The following is a 23436-nucleotide window of genomic DNA, read 5'->3' as shown; positions in this document are numbered from 1 at the left end:
AAGACAAAATTAGCACAAAATCAGCAGAATTATGTTTTCATTGTAAAGGTCTTGTGCTTTCAGAATATAATTGGAGGGCATTTTCACAGCTCTAAAAAATTAGTGAAGAATAGCAAACATGTGAAAAATTGCAAAAAAGGTCCAGCCACCTAAAACGAAAAATGGGAGGCAAGGCCTGACAGCAAATATGTTAAACATATAAAATAGTATTCATATAGAATTTAAAACCTCTCAGATTTCAACCTTCATATTTGTTGTAAAGGTTATTAACAGAAGGCCCAATCTGACAGCTTCAGTTGCTACTCCAATTCTAAAGCTTTGTGGTGAAAACTTTGCTAAGCTTCTAAGCTGCTAAGATTCTTTAGCTCCACCATAAATTGTTTGAATTAAATTGATCTTGAGGAACTTTTTTTATGGGAATAAAGATGTGATGATGGCCTCACAGCAAAAAAATAAAATAAAAAATACACTGGCGATAGAAAAAGTTCAGTGGAATTAATAATTAAAGCCTAAGATTACTTACAAAAAATATAAAGAAAGCACAAAGGACTTAACATACAGTATCTCAGAAAAGTTAGTACGCCCCTCACATTTTTGAATATATTTTATTATATTTTTGCATGTGACAACACTGAAGAAATGACACTTTGCTACAATGTAAAGTAGTGAGTGTACAGCTTGTATAACAGTCCCTTCAAAACAACTCAATACACAGCCATTAATGTCTAAACCCCTAGGGAGCGCACGAGCGCCATGCACAAGGACAATGCATGTGACCGGCGATTGATCACAGCCAGTCACGTGGTAAAGAGCCGATTTTTATTAGCTCTTTACACTGATCTGGGATTGGCTGCATCCCAAGGCACATGCCTCATCATGGATCGCCACACTGCAGGCGCCTGGGGGCCCGCAGGAATGGCGAGAAGCCCAGGGCGTCATATGACGCTTACCCGGAGGGACAGAGTGTTCCTGTGGATGTCATATGACTATGGCCCTGTATGAAAGTGTTTAAACCATTTAGAGGTGGACTTGCTGATGTATTTCAGAATATCGTCCTGCTGCATAACCCAAGTCCGCTTGAGGTCACAAACTGATGGGCAAAAATTCTCCTTCAGGATTTTGGGGTAGAGCGCAGAATTCATGGTTACATCAAGTATGGCAAGTCAACTAGGTCCTGCCCCAGGTCCAGCCCCAGACCATCACACTACTACCACCAGCTTTGACTGTTGGTATGATGTTCTTTTTATGAAATCCTGTGCTAGTATTACACCAGGTGTAATTTTGGTAGGCCAGAGCCCTCTTGGTAAGGTTCACCACTGTTTCACGTTTTCTCCATTTTTGGATAATAGCTCTCACCTTGGTGCACTGGAGTATCCAAAACTTTAGAAATGGTTTTATAACCCTTTCCAGACTGATACACATCAATTACTTTGTTTCTAATCTGTTCTTAAATTTCTTTACATTGTGGCATGATGTGTTTTTAGATCTTTTAGCATGCTTCACTCTCAGGCAGCTTCTGTTTAAGTGATTTCTTAATTCCTCAGGTCTGGCAATAATTGGGCCTGGGTGTGGCAAGTGAAATTTAACTCAGCTTTCCAAAAAATGTGGTTAATCACAGTTCATTTATGATTTAGCAAGGGGGAGGAGGCAATTATTTTTTCACAGGACTGTATAAATCAGAGCACTGTTTATATGCAGCTGCATAATCACTTTTATATTCTACCAGCTACTGATTAACTAGGTGATTTACTAATGCCAGTCTCACGTAATGCCAACATTTTTTCTGAGAATTCACTTACTCACTCTGTTGATGGAGCCAACTCCCTGAACCTCTGGAAATGCTATTTAGATGAAGCAACCGCAGTTGGGTTCTGCATGTTTTCTAGGAATTAACTTTCAAACAGATGTCTAGTTTTGATGATAAAAGCACTAAGTGTATCAAGAACTTCAAAACAGATGTAGTTTTGGAAGCTACGCAAATTGCAAGGTTTCATTGTTTTTAGATAGTAAGGTAAGTTGTTCTTAGACAAAATTACAGTGTGACTACAAATGTCAATCAATTTTTTCTTAAAGTGGAACTAAACAGTATATGAGCATCAAAAACTGTAAATGCAATATAATAAATGTGTATTATTCAAAGCAACCTCACCCATCCATTTATGTCTCCAAGCATTATTTTGTTGAAAGATCATTTTAAAAAACACCACCTAGTATTTCATGCTGTTGCCATCTTGAGTAAGGGCAGATAATTCATGTAGAGTTTACTTCCTGGAATCCATCTGCCCTTAGCTCAGGCATGCAGGTGGGTGTGTTTAGCTGTTAAAGCCCGTCCTACCCCCTCCAGATGAAAGTAAAAATATGTTCATAAAGACTCCTGATATGTATTACATCATTTTGGCTGAGGTCAGAAACCAGGAAGCAACTGAGGATATATAAAAAAAAGGGGGTAAAACAAGTGTAGCACTGACCACCGAAGGAGCGGCTGAATTTTTATGAGCTTATCGATTACCTCCATCAGCTCGTCACTCGTTATTCTTTTCTAGGGGTTCCCAGAGTTGATGATCCAGTAACTGTAGAGACCGACACTTGAGTTCCTTTTTAGGATTTTTATTTGCATAAAACGGTTGAACAAACTCAGTCTCTTTGTTGTGAATAGAGGGTATAAGGATAAAGTTTAGCTCAGGTGCTTGGAACTGCGAACTTCAATAAAAATATCTCTGTATATAATCCAGGGAATAGCCACTAGCAACTGGATTCTTTAACTGTTGGATAAATCCTTGACCTTGGATCTAGCAGCCAACAAGTGATTCTAGCTTTGCAAAGTCTCTCTCTCAGACTTGGTTGAAAAACTTAGTTGCAAACGGAAGGATAGAGGTAGGAATTTTTCTTACTGTACCAGTATCTTGCAGCCGGTTCAGCTATACCGTAAGAAATGTGGATTCAATCAATGTCCATAGCAGGTCAGCTTCCAGGCTCTTATCGAGCAGCCAGACTCATGCGTGGCCCTCTTACTGAAGAGTCCTCCCCTGGTTGCATGTAGAGTTGCTGGGCCTCTCCAAATCCGAGACGGCATCGGAACACCTTAGAATCCTCCCTCCAGTTACTGCGCCTCAAACTAGCCAGTCCTGATTCTCGTAAACAGATGGATCTGCACCCCAGGCCATGAGGGCCTCTGGAGGCTGATCAGGAGGACCAGGATAATGGAGTCAGCAACAACTTCTGGACCGGAACCTGGAACCACCTGACTTCAGCACCTTAAGTACCCTCTCCCAGAATACACAGCGAGACAAACATCCCCACCAATTGGCTCAGAGAAAGAGATTGGTACCCAATGCGTCCAACCAGACTGCGTTCCAAGGCCTCTTACAGGTGCAAACTCCACCTATGACCAGGCAGAACCTCAATACAGCCCAGCCAAACTGATGCCAAACCATAATTTAGAACAATTAACCCCAAAACTCAACTATAGTTTTGGGCAAAAACTGAATTTACAGACATAGCGGGTACTCATCAGAGTACCGGCGCTACACAAGTAAATACAATATACCTTCATATCTATTTACTAATGCTAGTAGAAAAAAAGATTAAAAGGTTAGTTCACCTTTACTAAAAAAAACAAAAAAAAACATTCTATGCTGGGTGTCTGTAGATAAAATCAAGCTGCACAGCTTTGATCAAAATTGAATAATGACCTTGCTATAGGTTTAGACCTTTTGTACCTCATGACACCTGACTGGACTCCCAGGATGTTGCTAAGAGAGGCCCAGCTATTACTGGGTTACCACGATTCTTCTATATACACTCCTCTTATTGTGAATACTATTAGGCTTGCCCTATTTGGGGCCCGTAGACAGATTGCCCTTAAGTGGACCTCTCCTTATCCTCCTACCTTTATCTGACTGGATTTTTGATCTTAATAGGATCATTTCTTTTGAAAAACATACATTTTTTTAAGGAATTCCATGAGGAAGTTCAATTATATCTGGTCACAATTGCTTAAGTCAACGTCCCTGGTATTGGTATAGATCAATCTGCACTATAAGTATTGCTCTATATGTGTATGGCTCTATGTGACTATGTATGTATATGTATATATTTTTCATTAAGAGGAATACTTTATGGCCATGTTTAGTCCACTCTATTTAGTAAGCATTTATTTTTCTCCATTCATTTTCTTTGTTTTATGCTCCAAAGGTGTTTTGCTGTTTTCTATGTAGTATTTGTGATGTGTTATTTTATGCATATTGTACAATGTGTCTGTATTTTTGCTAATGGAAAAAGAAAATAAAAAGAATCTAAAAAAAAACAAATAATACAAACAATAGTTTGTTTGACAATCCTAAATAAGCTTACTTGGAAAATCTCCTTTTATGTTGTTAGTGGTGCCTGTCTGCTGGCCATCTTTCCACAATGTTCAGGATTCCCTACATGCTTTGCAGCTTAGCCTCTGCTGTTTACTTTCCATTTCTAAGGACTACATACCCCATGGTACCTTGCTCCCTTCAAGCAGTAATTCCTGTACTCTGAGAGGCAGGCTCTGTGAATTCTGCCACAGGAATACCTACTCGCAGGCATAGCAAATATGTCTCATAGACTTATATGAAGTAAATGTGTGGGGATCTTCACAAAGCAGGTGTAAAAACTTCAATACCATTTAGGAGTAGGCTAGATATAATTTAAATAAAGTGTAGAAAAAAATATATGATTTTATATTTTGATCATTGAGACACTTTAATAGTTTTGAGTTGAAATCCAGGTTTTCCTCAACCTACAGAGCATTCCTGTTTCTTTTAGTGACACCATAAAGATAACACACTTTATATTCCATCCCATACAGCATAGGTAGTTTAACAATAATAATAATTATAATTAAAATTAAAATTAATTACCAAAAACATGTTTTTTTTTTCCAGATAACTCAATTCTGTGATGCCAGCACCCATAACACCATTGCTACAAATCTACATAACAGAATGTGTAACTCTCGCAGTACATGGGAAGTAATCATGGACTCCAGCGATATCCTCTCCACTCCCCCAAAAGCAGACTTTAGTATCCCTGAGCCCACCATCACACTGCTACAGTCCAAAGACAGAGTTGTTACTCTGGTACTTGATACATCTAGAAGTATGAACCAGGTATGTAAAGGTCTTTATCAAATTTATTTTCTAACTTTTATATTTTAAAAAATGAAAAAAATGAATTTTTAAGATTTTCTTTAACAACAATTTTCAATCAGATTTTTTTTAGTATACTAGACTGTTTCATAGTTAACTTTGATAGCCAAATCTGTCTGTTTACTGTATATCAGTATTATTACCACAGATGCTGTAGCCCTGGGGTAAAGGGGAAAAAGTCTCTAATTATATCTTTAACTAACCACTTCATGCCAAATCACGTACCTGTACGTCACTTGGTTGGAGTGGTTACAGGCATCACCCCGGTACAGTTTTTTAGAGCTAGCGGCCAGCTAGCTCATGATAAAAAGTAAAGGGTTACCGCACTTAGGATAGATGTAAAGATTGCAGCCTCCCCTTAAAAAGCTCCCTTTAGATAGATAAAAAATAACAGAAATGGAGTCAGTGGCGCTACCTATGTCCCGAAGAGTGATATGTCGGGTCTCACGTTATATGGCTAAGCACACCACACAGTGTTATGCTGAGGTTTGGACATTTCACATGGTCACTGTATATATATATATATATATATATATATATATATATATAATTTTTTATGACTAATCTCTGGACTTATGATATAAGATTTGGTTTGGTATATATATATTTTTTTGCTTTGCTTTGCTGGTTCACTGTTTAAATTAATATATTTATCTCCATTTCTAGGTGAGGAGGTCTCCCAGGATCAATAAAGCTATAGTGGATTATGTTTATCATTTAGGCCACCACTGCGGACTCACCTTCTTATGGTTTATATAAGAAGTTCTGTCCTCACCTAGGTGGACCCTATATAGCATTGACCCTTACATGCAGGGTTTTAGCGGATAATCCTACCACTGTGATTTCCTCTCATAACACTGTGTGGTGTGCATAGCCATATAATGAGAGACCAGACAGAGCACTTTTTGGCACATATGTAGCGCCATTGACCTAATTTCTGTTATTTTTTTAGCTAGCTCATGATAACAACCGATGCAGCTAACGGGCCACTCGCCCATTATCATAGGGAGCGCCGACCTGCCCGGGTCTCCTGTCCCACCAGGAGACCGCAGCGACCATCCATCCATCACATCTGCCAGTTGTGTGGAGTCCCGAACTAAGCCGGAAATGGCTTTGATCGGGTCTCCGATGTAAAAACACGGAAGCAACGTCACAACGTCACTTCCGGTTTACTCGGCTGCCAATGGCGCCAATTTTTTTTTAAATTCAGTATTCCAAAACACAGATCTTGGCGTTTTTAATACTTTCAAGTGCAGAGGAAGGGTTTGGGGTCTTTTAGATCCCCGATCCCTCCATATAGAGTGCCCGTTACTGCCTATTACTGTCACAAGGGATGTTTGCATTCCTTGTGACAACAATAAAAGTGATCAGATTTTTATTTTTTAAGGGACAGTGTTAAATAGTAAAAAATAAAATAAAAATAAATAAAAAATGTTTAAACTGCCCCTGTCTCCGCGAGCTTGCGCACCAAAGAAAACGCATACGCTAGTTGTTCAATTTTAAAGCATGACATGTTAGGTATCTATTACATTATCTTTCACAATATGCAAAAAAATTGGGCCAACTTTACTGTTTTCTTATTTTTTAATTAAAAATGTTTATATTTTTCCAAAACTGCTCAAATACTGTGTGACATAAAATATTGCAATGACTACCATGTTATTCTCTAGGGTCAAAGATAGGCTTGGTCCAGAAGTGGTTAACTAGTTTTCCTTGACAACAAAATGTATATCAACAATATAAATATTTTTTATACTTAAAGTGGAGTTTCACCCAAAAGTGGACCTTTTGCTTTAAGGACTTCTGACCCCCTGACATTCCACATTTGTAGCTGCTGCACTTTTTGTAGCTGCTGACTTTTAATAAACACAGAAATGGCTGGAACTGTTACTAAAGTCATAATTTTTTTTTAACCACTTCAATACCGGGCACTTAAACACCTTCCTGCCCAGACCAATTTTGAGCTTTCAGTGCTGTCGCACTTTGAATGACAATTGCGCGGTCATGCTACACTGTACCCAAATGAAATTTTTATCATTTTTTTCCCACAAATAGAGCTTTCTTTTGGTGGTATTTGATCACCTCTGCGGTTTTTATTTTTTGCTAAACAAATAAAAAAATACCGAAAATTTTGAAAAAAAAAATGTTTTTTTAGTTTCAGTTTCAAAACTTTGTAAATAAGTAAATTTTCTCCTTCACTGATGGGCACTGATGGGAAAACACTGATGGGCAATGATAAGGCGGCACTGATGGACACTGATGAGGTGGCACCAATGAAGTGGCACTGATGAGGGGGCATTGATGGACACTGATATGTGGCACTGATAGGCGGCACTGATGGGCACTGATAGGTGGCACTGATGGGTGGCACTGATGGGCGACACGGATGGGCACTGATAGGTGGCACAAATTGGCACTGATAGCTGGCATGGATGGGCATGGATGGGCGGCATGGATGGGCATGGATAGGTGGCACAGGTGGGTATGGGTAGTTGGCACAGGTGGGCATGGATGGGCACTGATAGGTGGCATGGCTGGGCACTGATAGGCGGCACGGATGGGAACTGATAGGCGGCATTGTATAATAATATACTGTACTAATGGATGCCAATCAGTGCCAAACAATAATGCATGCCAATCAGTGATGCCCATTGTGGGCACTGATTGGCATCCATTATGGGCACTGATTGGCATCCATTGTGGCACTGACTGGAATCCCTGGTGGTCTAGGGTGGCATACCTTATCCTGGGCATCCCTGGTGGTCTGGTGGCATCCCTGGTGGTCCAGTGTGGGCATCCTCGGGGGGGGCTGTGCTGATAATCGATCAGCACAGGCCCCCCCTGTCAGAGGAGCAGCCAATCGGCTCTCCTCTACTCGCGTCTGACAGACGCGAGTGAGGAAAAGCCGATCACCGGCTCTTCCCATTTACACTGTGATCAGCCGTGATTGGACACGGCTGATCACGTGGTAAAGAGTCTCAGTCGGAGACTCTTTACCGAGATCGTAGTTGCAGGGTGTCAGACTGACACCCCGCAACAACGATCGCCGCGGTGCGCGCCCCCGGGGGCACGCAGCGGCTCGTAATCCTGATCACGTCATATGACATCCGATCAGGATTATGAAACCACTTTGCCACCGTCAATTTGTAATAGGGAGGGCGGCAAGTGGTTAAAATAAAAAATAAATAAATAACAAACATGTTATAGTCACCTGCTCTGTGCTATAGTACTGCACAGGGCAGCCCTGATCCTCCTCTTATCGGGACCCTTGGTGATGATTTTGGCTCCTCCTCTTCTTTGTGTGTCCCCATAGCTGCTCACAGTGCTGGATCTATTCCCCGCTCTCTAATTCCTTCACACAGGGAAGGGAGGGAGTGGATCAGAGAAATATAAACTTTTTTTTTAAACCTTAACCACTTGCTTACAGGGCACATAAACCCCCTTCCTGCCCAGGCCAATTTTCAGCTTTTAAGCACTCTTTAAATGGCAATTGTGCCATCATGCAACACTGTACCCAATTACAATTTTTAGCATTCTGTCGGCTCTTTAATGCATTTCTATGAGCTTTTTCATGATATTCTAATAGTTCCTACTGCTCTTCTTAAATTCCTGGTTGATCCTGTCTTTGCTCCATCTCCTGATAGTAAACTGACCAGGCTAAACATGAGAGCCGATCCTTGCTAGCGTAGTCAGTTTATATCCACTGTCAACCCCTACTTAGATACAGGCATGCTGTGCAAGAACACAGCATGCCTGTATCTTCCATGGTCAGTGTGAGACCATACCCCAACCCTCTTGCCTTGACTGATGGAAGCTTCCCCGGCCAGCTGCTCCAATATTTGTTAAGCTGCCATGTCCCCCCCAGACAACAAGCCAGACATGCAATGTTCCTCCTAATCCTGCTTTGGCATAATGTCATACTGTGTACAAGCCCACCTACAGTTCCATGAATCTCTCTGGAATCAACAGCGATCATGGGACCTGCAATTTAGAAGCCAGGAAATTAATTATGGTTATTTGTAATTTAAACATGAATTTATGATGAGGCTATATTTAGCTATAGAAAAATGTCTTTAATATTGCTGAAGTTGACAAATACTTTATTTTTTTCTTGACACAGTGGAAACGGTATTTTTTTCTTGACGCAAAGGAAACTGTATTTCCATTCCTTTGACTGAAGCTAAGTTGGTACTTGAAATTATAGCAGTGCATTTTTGTTCCATGAGGCTTTGAGTCGTAAATGACATTGTACAATTGTTAGAGAGGTCAGATTTCCAAAACAATATGTAACTCCTACATATCTACCAGTCAGAATAAGAGAAGCCACATCCGCTGTGTAAAGAAGACAACTTTCTCCATTTAAAGAAGCCCCAACAGGCAGTGATGCTAAATGTTTATGTATTTTTATGAGAACGAATGGGTCGACAACTTGATATATATGCAGAGGAATGTTTCTTTAACCAGTAAGACAGACTGCCCAGGTTAGGGAAGGGTTAAGCCTGAGATCTGCTGATTTGGGTCCTGTCACCTTCCCAGTCCATATAAAAATAGGGAGGAAGGCTGGGATCAGGAGAGCTTTTTGAGTGGGAACGCATGGGAACAGGAGGATCTGTTATACCTGTAAGGATGTAGTCTGGAACAGCCTATGTTTGCCACCCCAATGGAAATCACTAGCCATAAAATATATCAATTGGACAGTATGTTTTAGAAAGGGACTCTGTTAATTTTCCTACTGCCAGGGTTTTGCCATGATGTTGATTTTCTTTTGAACGTGGCCAAGCCTGGTCCAGGACATTGACGAGCGCGTACATGGGAAGAGTTCCCCTCACGTGCAGGTCAAGTAGGCCCTGTCCGCATTCATTCAGTGGAATTTTACTTTGAACTGTATGAAATTCTGCATATTTTATTTAAATAAAAAGGCCTCCAGTAAAGAGACTGGTGGGGTTTGGCCCCAACAGAAATAATGATTACGGTATTTACTTTGATAGTCCAGGTAATATAATACTGATCAACATATTACAAATCATGCATTGCAGGATAATCGCTTAGGCCGTCTGCACCAGGCAGTGGATGTCTTCCTTTCACAGATTATTGAATCTTCAGCTTATGTTGGTGTTGTCCAGTTTGCAAGTTCCAAATCTATCATCTCATCTCTGAAAAAAATGGATAAGCAGCAACGAGAAGATGTAATCTCCTTAGTTCCCTCTTCTGCCACAAATGAAATGATGAACATTTGTCCTGGAATTCTTGCTGGACTTGAGGTACAGTTACTTTTCCTGTATAAATCAGAAAAAAACTGAGAAAATGTTCATTGGTATACATTTCTAATGAACAGCAATACTTTGCAGTATAGCATAGCTTAGCATGGCTTAGAAGAACTGAATTCTTTAGAGATGCTCTGGAATTCATACAGAGTGTCATAAACACTCATTAGAAATCTGTCTCTCATCCATGCAATAAATGGCTCAACTTTGGACAGATTCATATAACTGTCAGTAAGGTGTTGCAGAATTGCCTCAGATAGAATTTTGACTGCAATACTTACAAATATTAACCTCCATTCTTCTAAGCACTGATATGGTGGTATAACACCTCGCCTCTAAATTCATGGTCTCACAAGAGACACTAAGGGGGTTATTTACTAAAGGAAAATCCACTTTCCACTGCAAGTGCACTTGGAAGTAAAGTCGCTGCAGATCCGAGGGAGACATGGAAGGAAAATAAAAATCAACATTTTAGCTTGCACATAATTGGATAATAAAATCAGCAGAGCTTCCACTCATTTCAGATCTACCCCTTAGATTTAGGGCAACTGCACTTCCAAGTGCACTTGTAGTGCAAAGTGGATTTGCCTTTCGTAAATAATCCCCTAAGGCTCCATTCACACCTGGCTGTTCCAGAATCAGGGACAAAATCAGGTTATCCTGCCTGCGATTCCAGAATCGTGGCGAAAAGAAGGGTGAGTTTGCCATACCATTACTTCTTAAAGTGGTTGTATACTCCATTTTTTAACTTTTACCTACATGAAAGCCTATAATAAGGCTTACCTGTAGGTAAAAAAAATATCTCCTAAACCTGTACGGTTTAGGAGATATTCCCCTTGGTATGCGCCGCTGACTGCAGCGGCGCATGCGCACAAGCGGATTCTCGGCCTGAAAATCCGGCAGTGGCCGGCCGGCCGGAATGAAATCTCCCGCGCGCATGCGTGGGAGTGACGATACCGCGGCTCCGGCCACTCACAGCGCCGGAGCCGCGATACCTGGAAGAAACGCCGAGGGAGCATGTCAGCTCCTTCGGCGTGGATCGGGCCAGATGTCGGGGCCTCGTTCTAAGGTAAGTATTTCATAATGAGCTAGTATGCGGTGCATACTAGCTCATTATGCCTTTTGCTTTGCAGGTTTAAAAAAAAAAAAAAAAATGTGCGGGTTTACTGGCACCCCAATCGAGGTGCAATTTTGCCACGCAATAAATTGTGCTGCAATCATGACAAACTGCAATGTATGGTGCTGTCCTCCAAAAGAAGCATCTGTTCCTTTCTGAGCAATAAGCTTTGCATGTTGTGCAGCATAGAATTCAGTTATATGCCGCAGCAAAGTCCCACCGCGATTGGGGTGCCATGAATAGGTAATGACATTGCAAACATGTCCCATGCTTTGCCACAAATCTGAAATCGCGATTCCAGAATGCCCAGGTGTGCCATAGGCTCCTGATGCTATCAGTTCTACTTCTGCTGCCCGTGAGGTGGTGCCGTCCATGTGAAAGGGTCCTAATCTTACAGAAGGTCTGCTCTTTGCAGTCAGGTAAGACTTGCACTGAGAGTAAGGACAATAAAATAGTAGATGTGAAGTGCTAATAACCAGAAAACATGTGCCCATGTAAAAAATGCCATACCTGGAATTCTTCTCTAAGGATAGGGGGCTACAATATCAATTGGATTGAATCATCTCAATTGACAGACGGCAGCTTGCTTGGGCATCATGAAAGCTAAAATGCTTGTAGCATTTAAGAAAGACTGACAGTTGGGTAATATGTGAACCAGAATGTTTTTCATTGTACATAACCACATTGTAAAAATACTTGTAAATTTGCAATTTATTCCACGATTCAGGTAAACAAAAACCTATACGGTTCAGCACAAAGCACTGAAATAGTTCTAATGACAGATGGAGAAGACAACTTCAATTTGAGCCTATGCTTCCCTGAAATAGCAGCAAGTGGAATCATCATACATGTTATAGCTCTTGGACCACATGCGGAAAAAAATCTTGAAAGTCTTGCAGACATGACTGGTGCGCTTTAGAAATTATAAATCATGTCAAATAGTGATCTATCCTCCAATACCAGAAAGGCTTTTATTGGTGCAATTTGTTCTTTCAGGAGGATTAATGTTTTCCGCATCTGATAATCTGAACATAAATGACTTAATCAGTGCCTTTACTGGGGCTTCACCTCGAAATGGGTTTGACTCTGAACAACTTGTTCAGGTAATGTAACAAAATGTATGACTCAATAATCCATTATTTGAACTTCTGAATATATTACCAAGTCACAAATATGTTTTACAGCATTTACTCCTACCTGTAGTATGTCTGGGTGGGTTTTACCACTTAAAGTATATCTAAACCCCCAAAATACAGTCGTTAAATACTATCACAAATGGAATCTTTGAATAGGTTTCTTGTTATCAAACTCCCTCTTCATTGGCCTGCCTTTACACAGGCTATCCCCCCTTCAGTCTTTTATGAATGTTGCTGTTATACTTATACACATTATTAACTGACTCAAGACTAGCAGATGGGAACTTTTTAAAGCTGTATAGGCTCATGTCTGGTCTTAATACATGTGAGTGGCTTTCTATTTTTATGTTTTTTTAAATAAAATAACGGTGAGCACTCCTTCTTTAGATACACCAAACCCCAATTGCACCCCTTTGAATACCTTCAGAGTCTTATAACGGTTGATGCTACTTTACTAAAGAAATGGGGCATACCAGTTCAATATGAACAATGTTCGTTCCCTAACCCTAAGGCCCCATTCACACCTGAGCATAGCCTTTTCAGGCAGAAAGTATGTTTTTGCTGCGTTTTTCCCACTTTTGCAGCGATTTTGTACAGGTCAAAATGTCCCCAATGTAAAAAGCAGAAAAACGCCCAAGTCTGACAAAAAAAAAGTTCCAGAACTTGTTTGAGCTTCAGGCGTTTTGGGGCTTCTGGCTTCAGGCGTTTTGGAGTGAAGATGTGACCCATCTCCATAGAGAACAATTGATCTTTTCCCCTCCAGGTTTGTAGCTTTAGGCTTCAAGCTACAAAATGCTCAGGTGTGAATGGGGCCTAACTATTGTGGCATATTGGCCCAGGCATACCTTGGTGAGGCAAGAGTCTATTACGACATTGTCCATGGTTGGATGTCTTCCAAAAACCCTGGTGCCTTCAGCACTGTCAAACAATTCCACTTACAGGCAGTGTGGGAACCCATGGATCCACTCTCAACTTGACTCTCAGACTTCAGCCATCCCCCTTTTTATAGCAAAAGTGGGCTGGCTAGGACCAAAAGCCTTTGGAGCTGATCTTGCAGCATTTAAGCTGGGCCAGTCGCTAACTTTCTAGTACCAAACACAGTTCAATCTGCCTACAAACAGACACTTCTAGTGTTTTTCCCCTCACAGTACTCAGAGTTCTCCCACCAGCCTCAGTACTGTGTCTTGATTGATGTGGAAGTCACCAGGAAGAGCCACTGAGCAATGTAGGGGAGCAGAAGGTTGACATTCCAAGGAGACATTCCAGGGGACATCAGGGAATGATTCCTCCACAATAGAGTTTAGCAGCATGGTCACTTTATTCAGCAGGCTGGTCACTGTATTTGTAGTCTTCTTCTAGGTATTTTGAATTGGTGCAGGGTAGTTTTAATGACCAATTCCAGACAAAATCACATTTTCCTTATTTTTGGAAAGTGTTCAAAAAGTCAATATTTTCAAAAAACACTGTCAAGTTTTTTATTTATTTCCTTGACCCACTTCCTGTTCCATTGACAACTTGTGAGAGCAGAACCAGAAAGAAGAGGAATGGTTGTCCTCGGCCCAGAGAGCCACAGACAATAGCAATAACTTGATAGAGGTTCTAGTCTTTCCCAATTTCACTGAAAAATGTATTTTGATGCAGTCTGTGTCCCCACGGTAAAGAATAGCTATTACTTCTTGTCCCAATAGGAATTGGGGGAATATGTGCCAAAATAAGCAGAAAGACCACAATAAAAACCCTACTGGATTTCAATGATTTCCATAGTCTGTCCAAAACAGAAAAAAAGTTTGGGTTGGAGTTAGGCTTTAAATCAGAAAGGCATACTGCAAAAGAATGCTACAAATTGTAGTCCCTCACAGATCCTCATTTGTAAGATGATCTTAGAGTTGTCCCTTAAGCCCCACATGCTGTATACTGTATATATATATATATATATATATATATATATATATATATATATATATATATAATAGTTAATACTATTTTATATATATATATATATAATAGTAGGTTTAGACACACCATCACACAGGCTAACACCTGAATGGTATTTTTACTAAATCTGTTTCAAATGTGATACATTGTTGTTTTACCATATGTATAACTATTGTATATTTACAGCTGGAAAGCATAGTCGAGAGCCTCCAACCATCAGCATGCTTGAACGGCACTGTTTTTATTGATAGCACAGTGGGAAATGACACGTTCTTTCTTGTCAACTGGCAAACTGCAATACCAAGAATTAATTTACAAGATCCAAAGGGAAGAGAATATGACTCAATATGGTTCACTAGTGATGTAGCCTCCAAATTGTCCAAGCTCCACTTCCCAGGAACAGTAGAGGTATTATGAAATGTTCATGAGTCTATAGATAATGTAAACCCCACAGGAAAAATGGCCTGTTACCAGCCAATCTTTCACACAGGCTAAATTATTTAAAGGTGAGCAATTTTCTTGGCTTGGATACTAGAAAACCAGAATCATACTGTGTGCAAACATTTCCCTTGAAAAACAGAAAGGTTGACAAATATGAGGAAGGATATAGTGTCAATATTGCATTATAAAGTCAATGCCATGGCATTTATTACAGGGCTGGATCTAGCCTATCTGATCTGGGAGTACAGTAAAAAAAAAGTCAGGGGGCATACTGTCAGTATTATGATAGACATGCAGGGAAGCAGTATTTCCTCTTCATTTAGCATACTTCTTTACCACAAGTCACAACACGGACATAATATCTGACAGGTACTGCAGAGGCAGTGCAGGAATGAACAGGAAATGCTAGTATCTAATAGTAATTCAATTAGGATTGCAGTTAGGCAAGCAGTTCGAGCCAAGCAAAAGTTTGATCCAAACATCGCCTGTTCGCACATTCAGTGAACACCGAACACCCAAATTTGCGGTGTGCTCGGCAGTATGTTCACCAATCGAGCACCCCACAATGCACTATGAGCTGCATAGTGCATAGCTGGTTGTTAAGGAGTGTCTGAAAAGCCAGCCACTGCATCCTTGACAATGAATGAGTCATCAGCTGTCAACAGGCTTCCCCTCTGACAGCTGAATAAAAATAAAAAAACATTTCCGGCAATAGAAAAAAAGGTATAAAAAATGAGTTTGGGTACCCCAATCCATACCAGGTCCTTTGGTTCAGGTATGGATTTTAAGGGGAAGCCCATACCAAAATAGATTTAAAAAAAATCGGCGTGGGCCCCCCCAAAATCCATAGCAGGGCCTTATCCAACCATGCAACCCAAAGGTTAGGAAAGGGAGGAGCAAACGTGCGCACATCAGGCCACATGCCCTAAAATGGGAGGGTTCTTTGGGACGGGGGGACCCTGTCCTCCCCACCCCAAGCACCTTTTTTCCCCATGTTGATGGGGACAAGGGCCTCTTCCCGACAACCCTGGGTAGTGGTTGTGGGGGTCAGCAGGCAGGGGGCTCTAATAAAGAGGGCCCCCAGATCCCGCCTCCCCAAGTGAATGAGTAGGAGTACATTATACCACTACCCATTCACCAAAATTACAGTTCTTAAATAGGTAAGAGATGGAGCCACCTGGTGATGTCACTTTTTTGTCGGACTTTCCACCAACATATGTTGGCTAGCAGGTTCTCAAATTTTCCGCATACAAATGTTTGTTATCGGGCTTTCCGATCGTGTGTACACAAGTCCGTCGCACAAAAGTCCACACATGCTCGGAATCAAGGACGAGCCGGTAGTGCTCGGTCTTGTAAAACTAACGTTCGTAATGGAGATATCATGCATGTCTTACGTTTATAATTGTTGGCCAACATTTGTGTGACCGTGTGTATGCAAGACAAGTTGGCGCCAACATCCTTTGAACAAAAATCCACGGTTTTGTTGTCAGAAAGTCCGATCGTGTGTGCGGGGCATAAGGCTCACCACACACACACACACACATGACAATTTGACTATATAATCTCTGTACAATGAACATTAGAGCTACCAAAACTATGTATTATGAGGAACTGCTGTCTATGCCATCCAAGCAATCTCTATACAATCAGGTACTAACTACTTGTTGGTAGATCTAACAGAGATTGTATCAGATTGCATTATGTGTAGTGAGCTTTACAAAATCTTTTGTTTCCATATCATACAGGTGTCCTGAAACTTACTAAACATAGTAAGACATAGAGTCTATTTACTGTCATCCGAACTTCAGGGGGAACCAGGTTGTGGTCAGGGGTAGATGAAAATGTCCTGATGTCAGTTGTAAGTGGGAGTAAACAATGCCCCAGGGTTGGTGGTCAGTAAAAAACTGGCTAGCACCTGTGGTCAGTTGGATGAAGAATAATGCCCCATCATCTGTGTTATTAGTTGGAATAGTGCCCCATTGTTGGGTTTAATGAGAGGAATAATGCCACATTGTTAGTCAGATGAATTTTGCCCCATCATTGGTGTCAGTGGAAGAAATAGTGCCTTATCATTGGTATCAGTGAGAACAATAGTGCTCCATTGGTGTCAGAGGAATTGTGCTGCATCATTGGTGACAGTGGGAGGAATTGCGGCCCTTATTTGTGTCAATGGGGGGAATTACCGTTATGTCATTTTCTAAGCGATGGAGCAACTGTAGCGTGCACAGTTTATTATTTGCCTTTAGTAAATCAACTCCATTGTGCCTCTTGCATTGGTATCAGCAGGAAGAATAGTGCCGGATAAAGGCAAGCACAGGGCTGCAATTTGGGGAACACTGCTATAATTAATCAGGGAGTTGTACACCCCCCCCCCCCCAGATTTTAGTTTTGCCCTCCCCCCAGATCTCTGGAAGTACAACCACTAATCCATGAGACCTTCTGGAGACAATTGACACAGGGGACTCTGATGGGAGCAAAGGAATGTGAATGAGCACTCTGATGGGGACAACTGATGTAAGCAGAACTCTGATGGGAACATTGTCCCCTCTGACAGGGATATTTGATTTAGGGGGGGTCACTCTGATAGGGACATTTGATGTAGGGGGCCACTCTGATAGGGACATTTGATGTAGGGGGGTCACTCTGATTGGGACATTTGATGTAGGGGGGTCACTCTGATGGGGACATTTGATGTAGGGGGGTCACTCTGATGGGGACATTTGATGTAGGGGGTCACTCTGATGGGGACATTTGATGTAAGTGGGCATTCTGATGAGGCAATTGATGTAAGGAGGCACTCTGACGTGGACATTTTATATAAAGGGCATTCTGATGATGACAGTTGATGCAAAGGGGCACACTGATGGGGACACCTGATGTAAGGTGGGACTTTTAGGCCGCGTACACACGCGCGGACTGTTCGCCCAACTTTGTCTGCTGAACAGTGTTTGGGCGGACAGTCCGCTCGTGTGTGGGCTTTCAGTGGACAGTTTCAGCGGACAGTTTGACGGACAAGGTTTTTCGGAAATTCCGTAAAACTGTCCGCTGAAACCTTGTTTCAGCGAACAGTCCGCTCGTGTGTAGGCTTGTTCGTCAAACAAAGTTGCGCGCATGCTCAGAAAGGATTTTCACGCCAAAAGCTATAATGCAGTGTATAGGACGTCGTATTTTTCGTCCCGTCGTACGTGCCGTTCACGTCATCGCGCACGGTTTCAGCAAACTGTTCGTCCGTCGTGTGTGGCCATGTCCGTCCATGCTAAGTTTGAGCGGACTGTTTGCCGAAACTGTTGGACGGACAAAGTTGGGCGAACAGTCCGCGCGTGTGTACGCGGCCTTATAAGAACCCTGTTGTAAGGAGTCACAAGTTCTGTTTAACCACTTCAGCCCCAGAAGATTTGGCTGCTCAAGGACCAGGCCATTTTTTGCAATACGGCACTGCATCACTTTAACTGGCAATTGCGTGGTCGGGCGACGTTGTACCCCAACAAAATTTACGCCCTTTTTTTCCCTACAAATAGAGCTTTCTTTTGGTTGTATTTGATCACCTCTGCGGTTTTTAATTTTTGCGCTATAAACAAAAGAAGAGCGACAATTATGAAGAAAAACACAATGGGGGTTATTTACTAAAGGCAACTCCACCTTGCACTACAAGTGCAAACTACAAGTGCAAAGTGCACTTGAAATTGCACTGAAAGTACACTTGGAAGTGCAGTCGCTGTAGATCTGAGGGGGGCATGCAAGGAAAATAAAAAATAAAAATAAAAAAAACAAAATAAAAAACTTCCTCAGTTTAGGCCGATATGTATTCTTCTCCATTTTTTTGGTAATAAAATTGCAATAAGCGTATATTGATTGTTTTGCACAAAAGCTATAGCGTCTACAAAATATAGGATAGATTTTATTATTATTTTTTTTTTTGTACTAGTAATGGCGGCGATCTGCAATTTTTATTGGGGCTGTGATATTGCAGTGGACAAATTGGACACTTTTGACAAATTTTTGGGACCCTTGACAATTATACAGTGATCAGTGCTATAAAAATGTATAATCTAGGAGAAGAGAGATAGATCGGTGTTCCTACTTAGTATGAACACACGATCTGTCTCTACTCCCCTGAAAGAACCGGTATTTGTGTGTATACACACAGAGATCCTGGTTCTTGCTCTGCCACGAGCGATTGCAGGTGCCCGGTGGTCATCGTGCCCGCCAGGCACTTGTATCGGCTCCGGGACACCCTAGTGGCCAAAAAGAAAAGCGACATAGAGTAACATCAGTTTGCCCAGCCGAGCCAGCTCAGCTTGCCCAGAAGTGGTTAATCATCCTAATTAGAGTTGGGCTGAACACCACCCCGGTTTGGTTCATGCTAGAACTCTTGAACATGACAAAAGATCGGACCTGAACTGCAAACCCTATTAAAGTTTATGGGACCCAAACTTAAAAAAATTAAAAGTGCCCATTTTGAAGGCTTATATTCAATTTATTGGCCATAAAAGGGGTATGGGGGCTGGGTTCTGCCCTGGGGGACATGTATCAATGCAAACAATTTTTTTTAATCATTTTTACAGAACCCGTGATTTTAATGATGCTTGAAGTGAAACAATAAAAATTAAGAATTCCTTTAAATATACCGGTAGTGCCTGAGGGGCCCCCTTAGTCTGCCTGTTAGGTGGCACATGTCTACTGTGTATAGAACTAGCTGCTACAAAACTAACATTTATAAGGAAAACAAAAAGATATTTCAATTGCCAGCAATACAACCAGGTATCCCCAGCTGACAGCTGAATGTCACTAGTTGTAAGGGTGCTGTATTTAAATACTTAAATATGGAAAAAAAGGTATCTGCTTAGTCCAATTTTATTTTGGTTATCCAATTACCAACAGTTAACGTGATGCTAAACACAAACGGTTTAATTGTCCCTTCTATTTCTGGATGTGGATGATGGCACTGTAATTATAAAAAAAAACAATATCTAAATAGCTTTTTTGTAATCCACATATAGCTGTCACATGACCCAGATCTTTCCCAGCCCTGTCTGCAGGAAAGCATAAGCAGGAGGACCTTCTAGTCCTGTGCTGCTGGTCACATGTTCAAAAAAAAAAAAAAAAAACAGCCTTTGAAATCATCATACAAATATATATTTGAAAGCAAATCTTTTCTATTTTGTGGAAATAACATGGTGTGGGTGATTTCACAGGCTGTGCCATGCTCCTCCAGCCTATGTCTTAGAATTTGAGGGAGGTGAAGCCACCATTAATCTACATGTAATATCCTGCCCCTATTGTGTTTAGCTGGTTAATGGGCATGGAGGAGGAGGGAGGGAGTGGGCTGTCCTGTACCACTGTGTATACTCCCACATGTGTGACTCCATAGTCACATGGGCTGCTCAGATGTGAAAAGGGGGAAATGCTCAGCATAGAAACTCACTGAAAACTGAGCATGTGTAGAGTTGCCTCAACAGCTGCAAAATCCCTAGCTGAATTGGGGATATGGACAGAAGGTGGAGATAGAGAACAGCAGGAACAACCAGTTTTTTTCGCAGAATACAGAAAGTGAATCTTGTAGTGACTAAATGAGTATGAACAGCATGTAATACACCATTTATTGATAGTTTTTATGAGTGACACTTTAACTTATGAAGAAACATATTGCACTGCCTAAGAGCTCACTCACACCAGCGGGCACGTGCTGTGGTGTGCATAACACACATGCACTGGTGTAATTTGTGCATACGTTCTGATGCGTTGTTGCAGTGCTTGTCTTTTTCTTCCTTTTTTAACCACTTACATATAACCACATATAACATAATGACTTGCACAAAATGGGTAAGTTATCATGTGTCCAATCACAGCTGATCACATCGGCTGCTCTCCTGACAAGAGGACTGATTGATTATCAGTGCAGCCCCCCCAGGATGCCCACCCGTGACTACCAGGGATGCCCACCCAGGACCACCAGGTATGCCCACCCTTCATCACCAGGGCTGTCAATGAGTGCCCATAAGAGGTGAAAATCAGTGCCCACCAGTAATGCCTGTCAGTGCCTCCTCATCAGTGCTGCCTATCAGAGCCATCTATCAGTGCTCATCAGTGCCACCTATCAGTGCCCATCAGTGCTTCCCACCAATGCTCATCAGTGCTGCATATCAGTGCCACCTATCAGTGTCCATCAGTGCTGCATATTAGTGCCTCATCATGAGTGCATATCAGTGCCACCTCATTAGTGCCTATAAGTCCCACCTTATCAGTGCCCGTCGGTGCAGTCTCATCAGTGCCCATCAGTGAAGAAGAAAACATACTTATTTACACAAAGAAAAACATATTTTTTATCCCAAATTTTCAGTATTTTTTTATTTGTTTGTCAAAAAATAAAAACCCTAGTGGTGATGAAATACCACCAAAAGAGAGCTCTATTTGTGGGAACAAAATGATAAAAATGTGGTTTGAGTACAGTGTTGCATGATCGCGCCATTGTCATTCAAAATGCAACAGCACTGAAAGCTGAAAATTGGTCTGGGCAGGAAGGGGGGAAAAAGCCCTGTATTGAAGTGGTTAAAGCTTTCTTTAACTCTACATACCACAGCAGGTTGCTAAGTACTGACATTTGTTGTACAGTGTTTGTATTTCAACAGATTTAGTATTTGATGTGTCCTTGCACTGAGACTGCATTGATTGACTCTGATCAAAGCAGCTCAATGTGCTAACTATACAAAGCGGACTTAACAAAGGTTGCATTGTTGAAGACATGTTAAATCAGCCACACAAGAAATCTGCAATATTCTTTTCCAGGGTACGCCATCAACTTTTGAGTATACTAGTAAACACATCAAACAAGGTTACAAATTCAAGATACTAAAAGGCAACCTAAAGTACACTATAGTACCAAAGTATTGGTACGCCTGCCTTTACACGCCCATGAATTTTAATAGCATCCCAGTCTTAGTCCGTAGGGTTCAATATTGAGTTGGCCCACCCTTTGCAGCTATACCAGCTTCAACCCCCTCTGGAAAGACTGTCCACAAGGTTTAGGAGTGTGTCTATTGGAATGTTTGATCATTCTTCCAGAAGCGTTTTTGTGAGGTCAGGCCCTGGTGTGAACAAGAAGGCCTGGCTGGCAGTCTCCACTCTATTTCACCCCAAAGGTGTTTTATTGGGTTAAGGCCAGGACTCTGTGCAGGCCAGTCAAGTTCCTCCACCCCAAACTCCTTCAGCCACTTGACCCTCCCTTCTAGATTGTAAGCTCTAATGAGCAAGACCCTCTGATCCCTTCTGTATTGAATTGTATTGTTACTTGGTCCCTTAGTTTCAGTGACGGGAACTCTTAAGGCATCAGCATACCAAGACATTTTGGATAATTTCATGCTCCAAACTTTGTAGGAACAGTGTGGGGATAGCCCTTTCCTGTTCCAACATGACTGCACACCAGTGCACAAACAAGGTCCATAAAGACATGGATAAGGGGGTTTGGGTGGAGAAAATTGACTGGCCTGCCTCAAACTGATAGAACACCTTTGGGTTGAATTAGTGCAGAGACTACGAGCCAGGCCTTCTCATCCTCATCAGTGCCTGACCTCACAAATGCACTTCTGGAAGAATGGTCAAACATTCCAATAGACACACTCATATACAGGGCCGGCGCTACCACTAGGCAGACTAGGCAACCGCCTGGGGCACACTGCCGCCTAGGGCGCCCGGCCGCTGGTTATTTTATTCCTGGCTGGCTGCACTGTCCTTGCTGCAACTACTACTGTGCCAGTGCCATGTCAAGCAACAGCGCCATCCGCCCTCCCCCGCCCCGCTCCGCTCCGCTCCGCTCTGGCTTTCCAGTAATCCTCTCTTCTGTTATAGTATCACCTCGCTCAAAGGCAGCAGCCGCCCACCCCCCCTCCTCCTCTGATCCGCCCCTCCTCCTCCGATCCGCCCCTCCTCCTCCGATCCGCTCTCTGTCAGTCTGTCTGTGACTGTGTGACATTAGTCATGATGATGATGATGATAACACGCAGCAGCTGATGAATCATGAGTATGTCACAGACCGTCGGACTAACAGAGAGTGGAGGGGAGGGGGGGGCGGGCGGCTGCTGTGCCTGTGTGTTATCATGAGTAATGTCACAGATCATCGGACTGACAGAGAGTGGAGGGGAGGGGAGGGGGGGGCGGACGGCTGCTGTGCCTGTGTGTTATCATGAGTAATGTCACAGACCGTCGGACTGACAGAGAATAGAGGGGGGGGGGGCGGACGGCTGCTGTGCCTGTGTGTTATCATCATGAGTAATGTCACAGACCATCGGACTGACAAAGAATGGAGGGGGGGAGGGGGAGTCGTCATGATGATAACACACAGGCACAGCAGCCACCCCCCCTCCCCCCCT

The 23436-nt window shown here is 42.1% G+C and overlaps 1 protein-coding gene across 2 annotated transcripts in view; it reads left to right on the top strand.

Moving 5' to 3' along the window:
• The window catches only part of LOC143928224 (calcium-activated chloride channel regulator 1-like), a 108868-nt gene that overhangs the window by 58508 nt on the left and 26924 nt on the right, over positions 1-23436 (top strand). For both annotated transcript variants that reach the window (XM_077452974.1, XM_077452975.1), the window contains 5 exons: positions 4914-5138; positions 10214-10438; positions 12286-12466; positions 12555-12661; positions 14816-15037. In XM_077452974.1, the coding sequence (XP_077309100.1) occupies positions 4914-5138; positions 10214-10438; positions 12286-12466; positions 12555-12661; positions 14816-15037 (960 nt within the window). The remainder of the gene's footprint in view (positions 1-4913; positions 5139-10213; positions 10439-12285; positions 12467-12554; positions 12662-14815; positions 15038-23436) is intronic.

Source organism: Lithobates pipiens, unplaced genomic scaffold (genome assembly GCF_037356315.1).
Source record: "Lithobates pipiens isolate NorthernLeopardFrog02 unplaced genomic scaffold, aLitPip1_a1.2 Scaffold_23, whole genome shotgun sequence".
NCBI classification, from domain to species: Eukaryota; Metazoa; Chordata; class Amphibia; order Anura; family Ranidae; genus Lithobates; species Lithobates pipiens.
The sequence above is the reverse complement of the archived record's forward strand: the minus strand, read 5'-3'. Positions and strand labels throughout refer to the sequence as shown.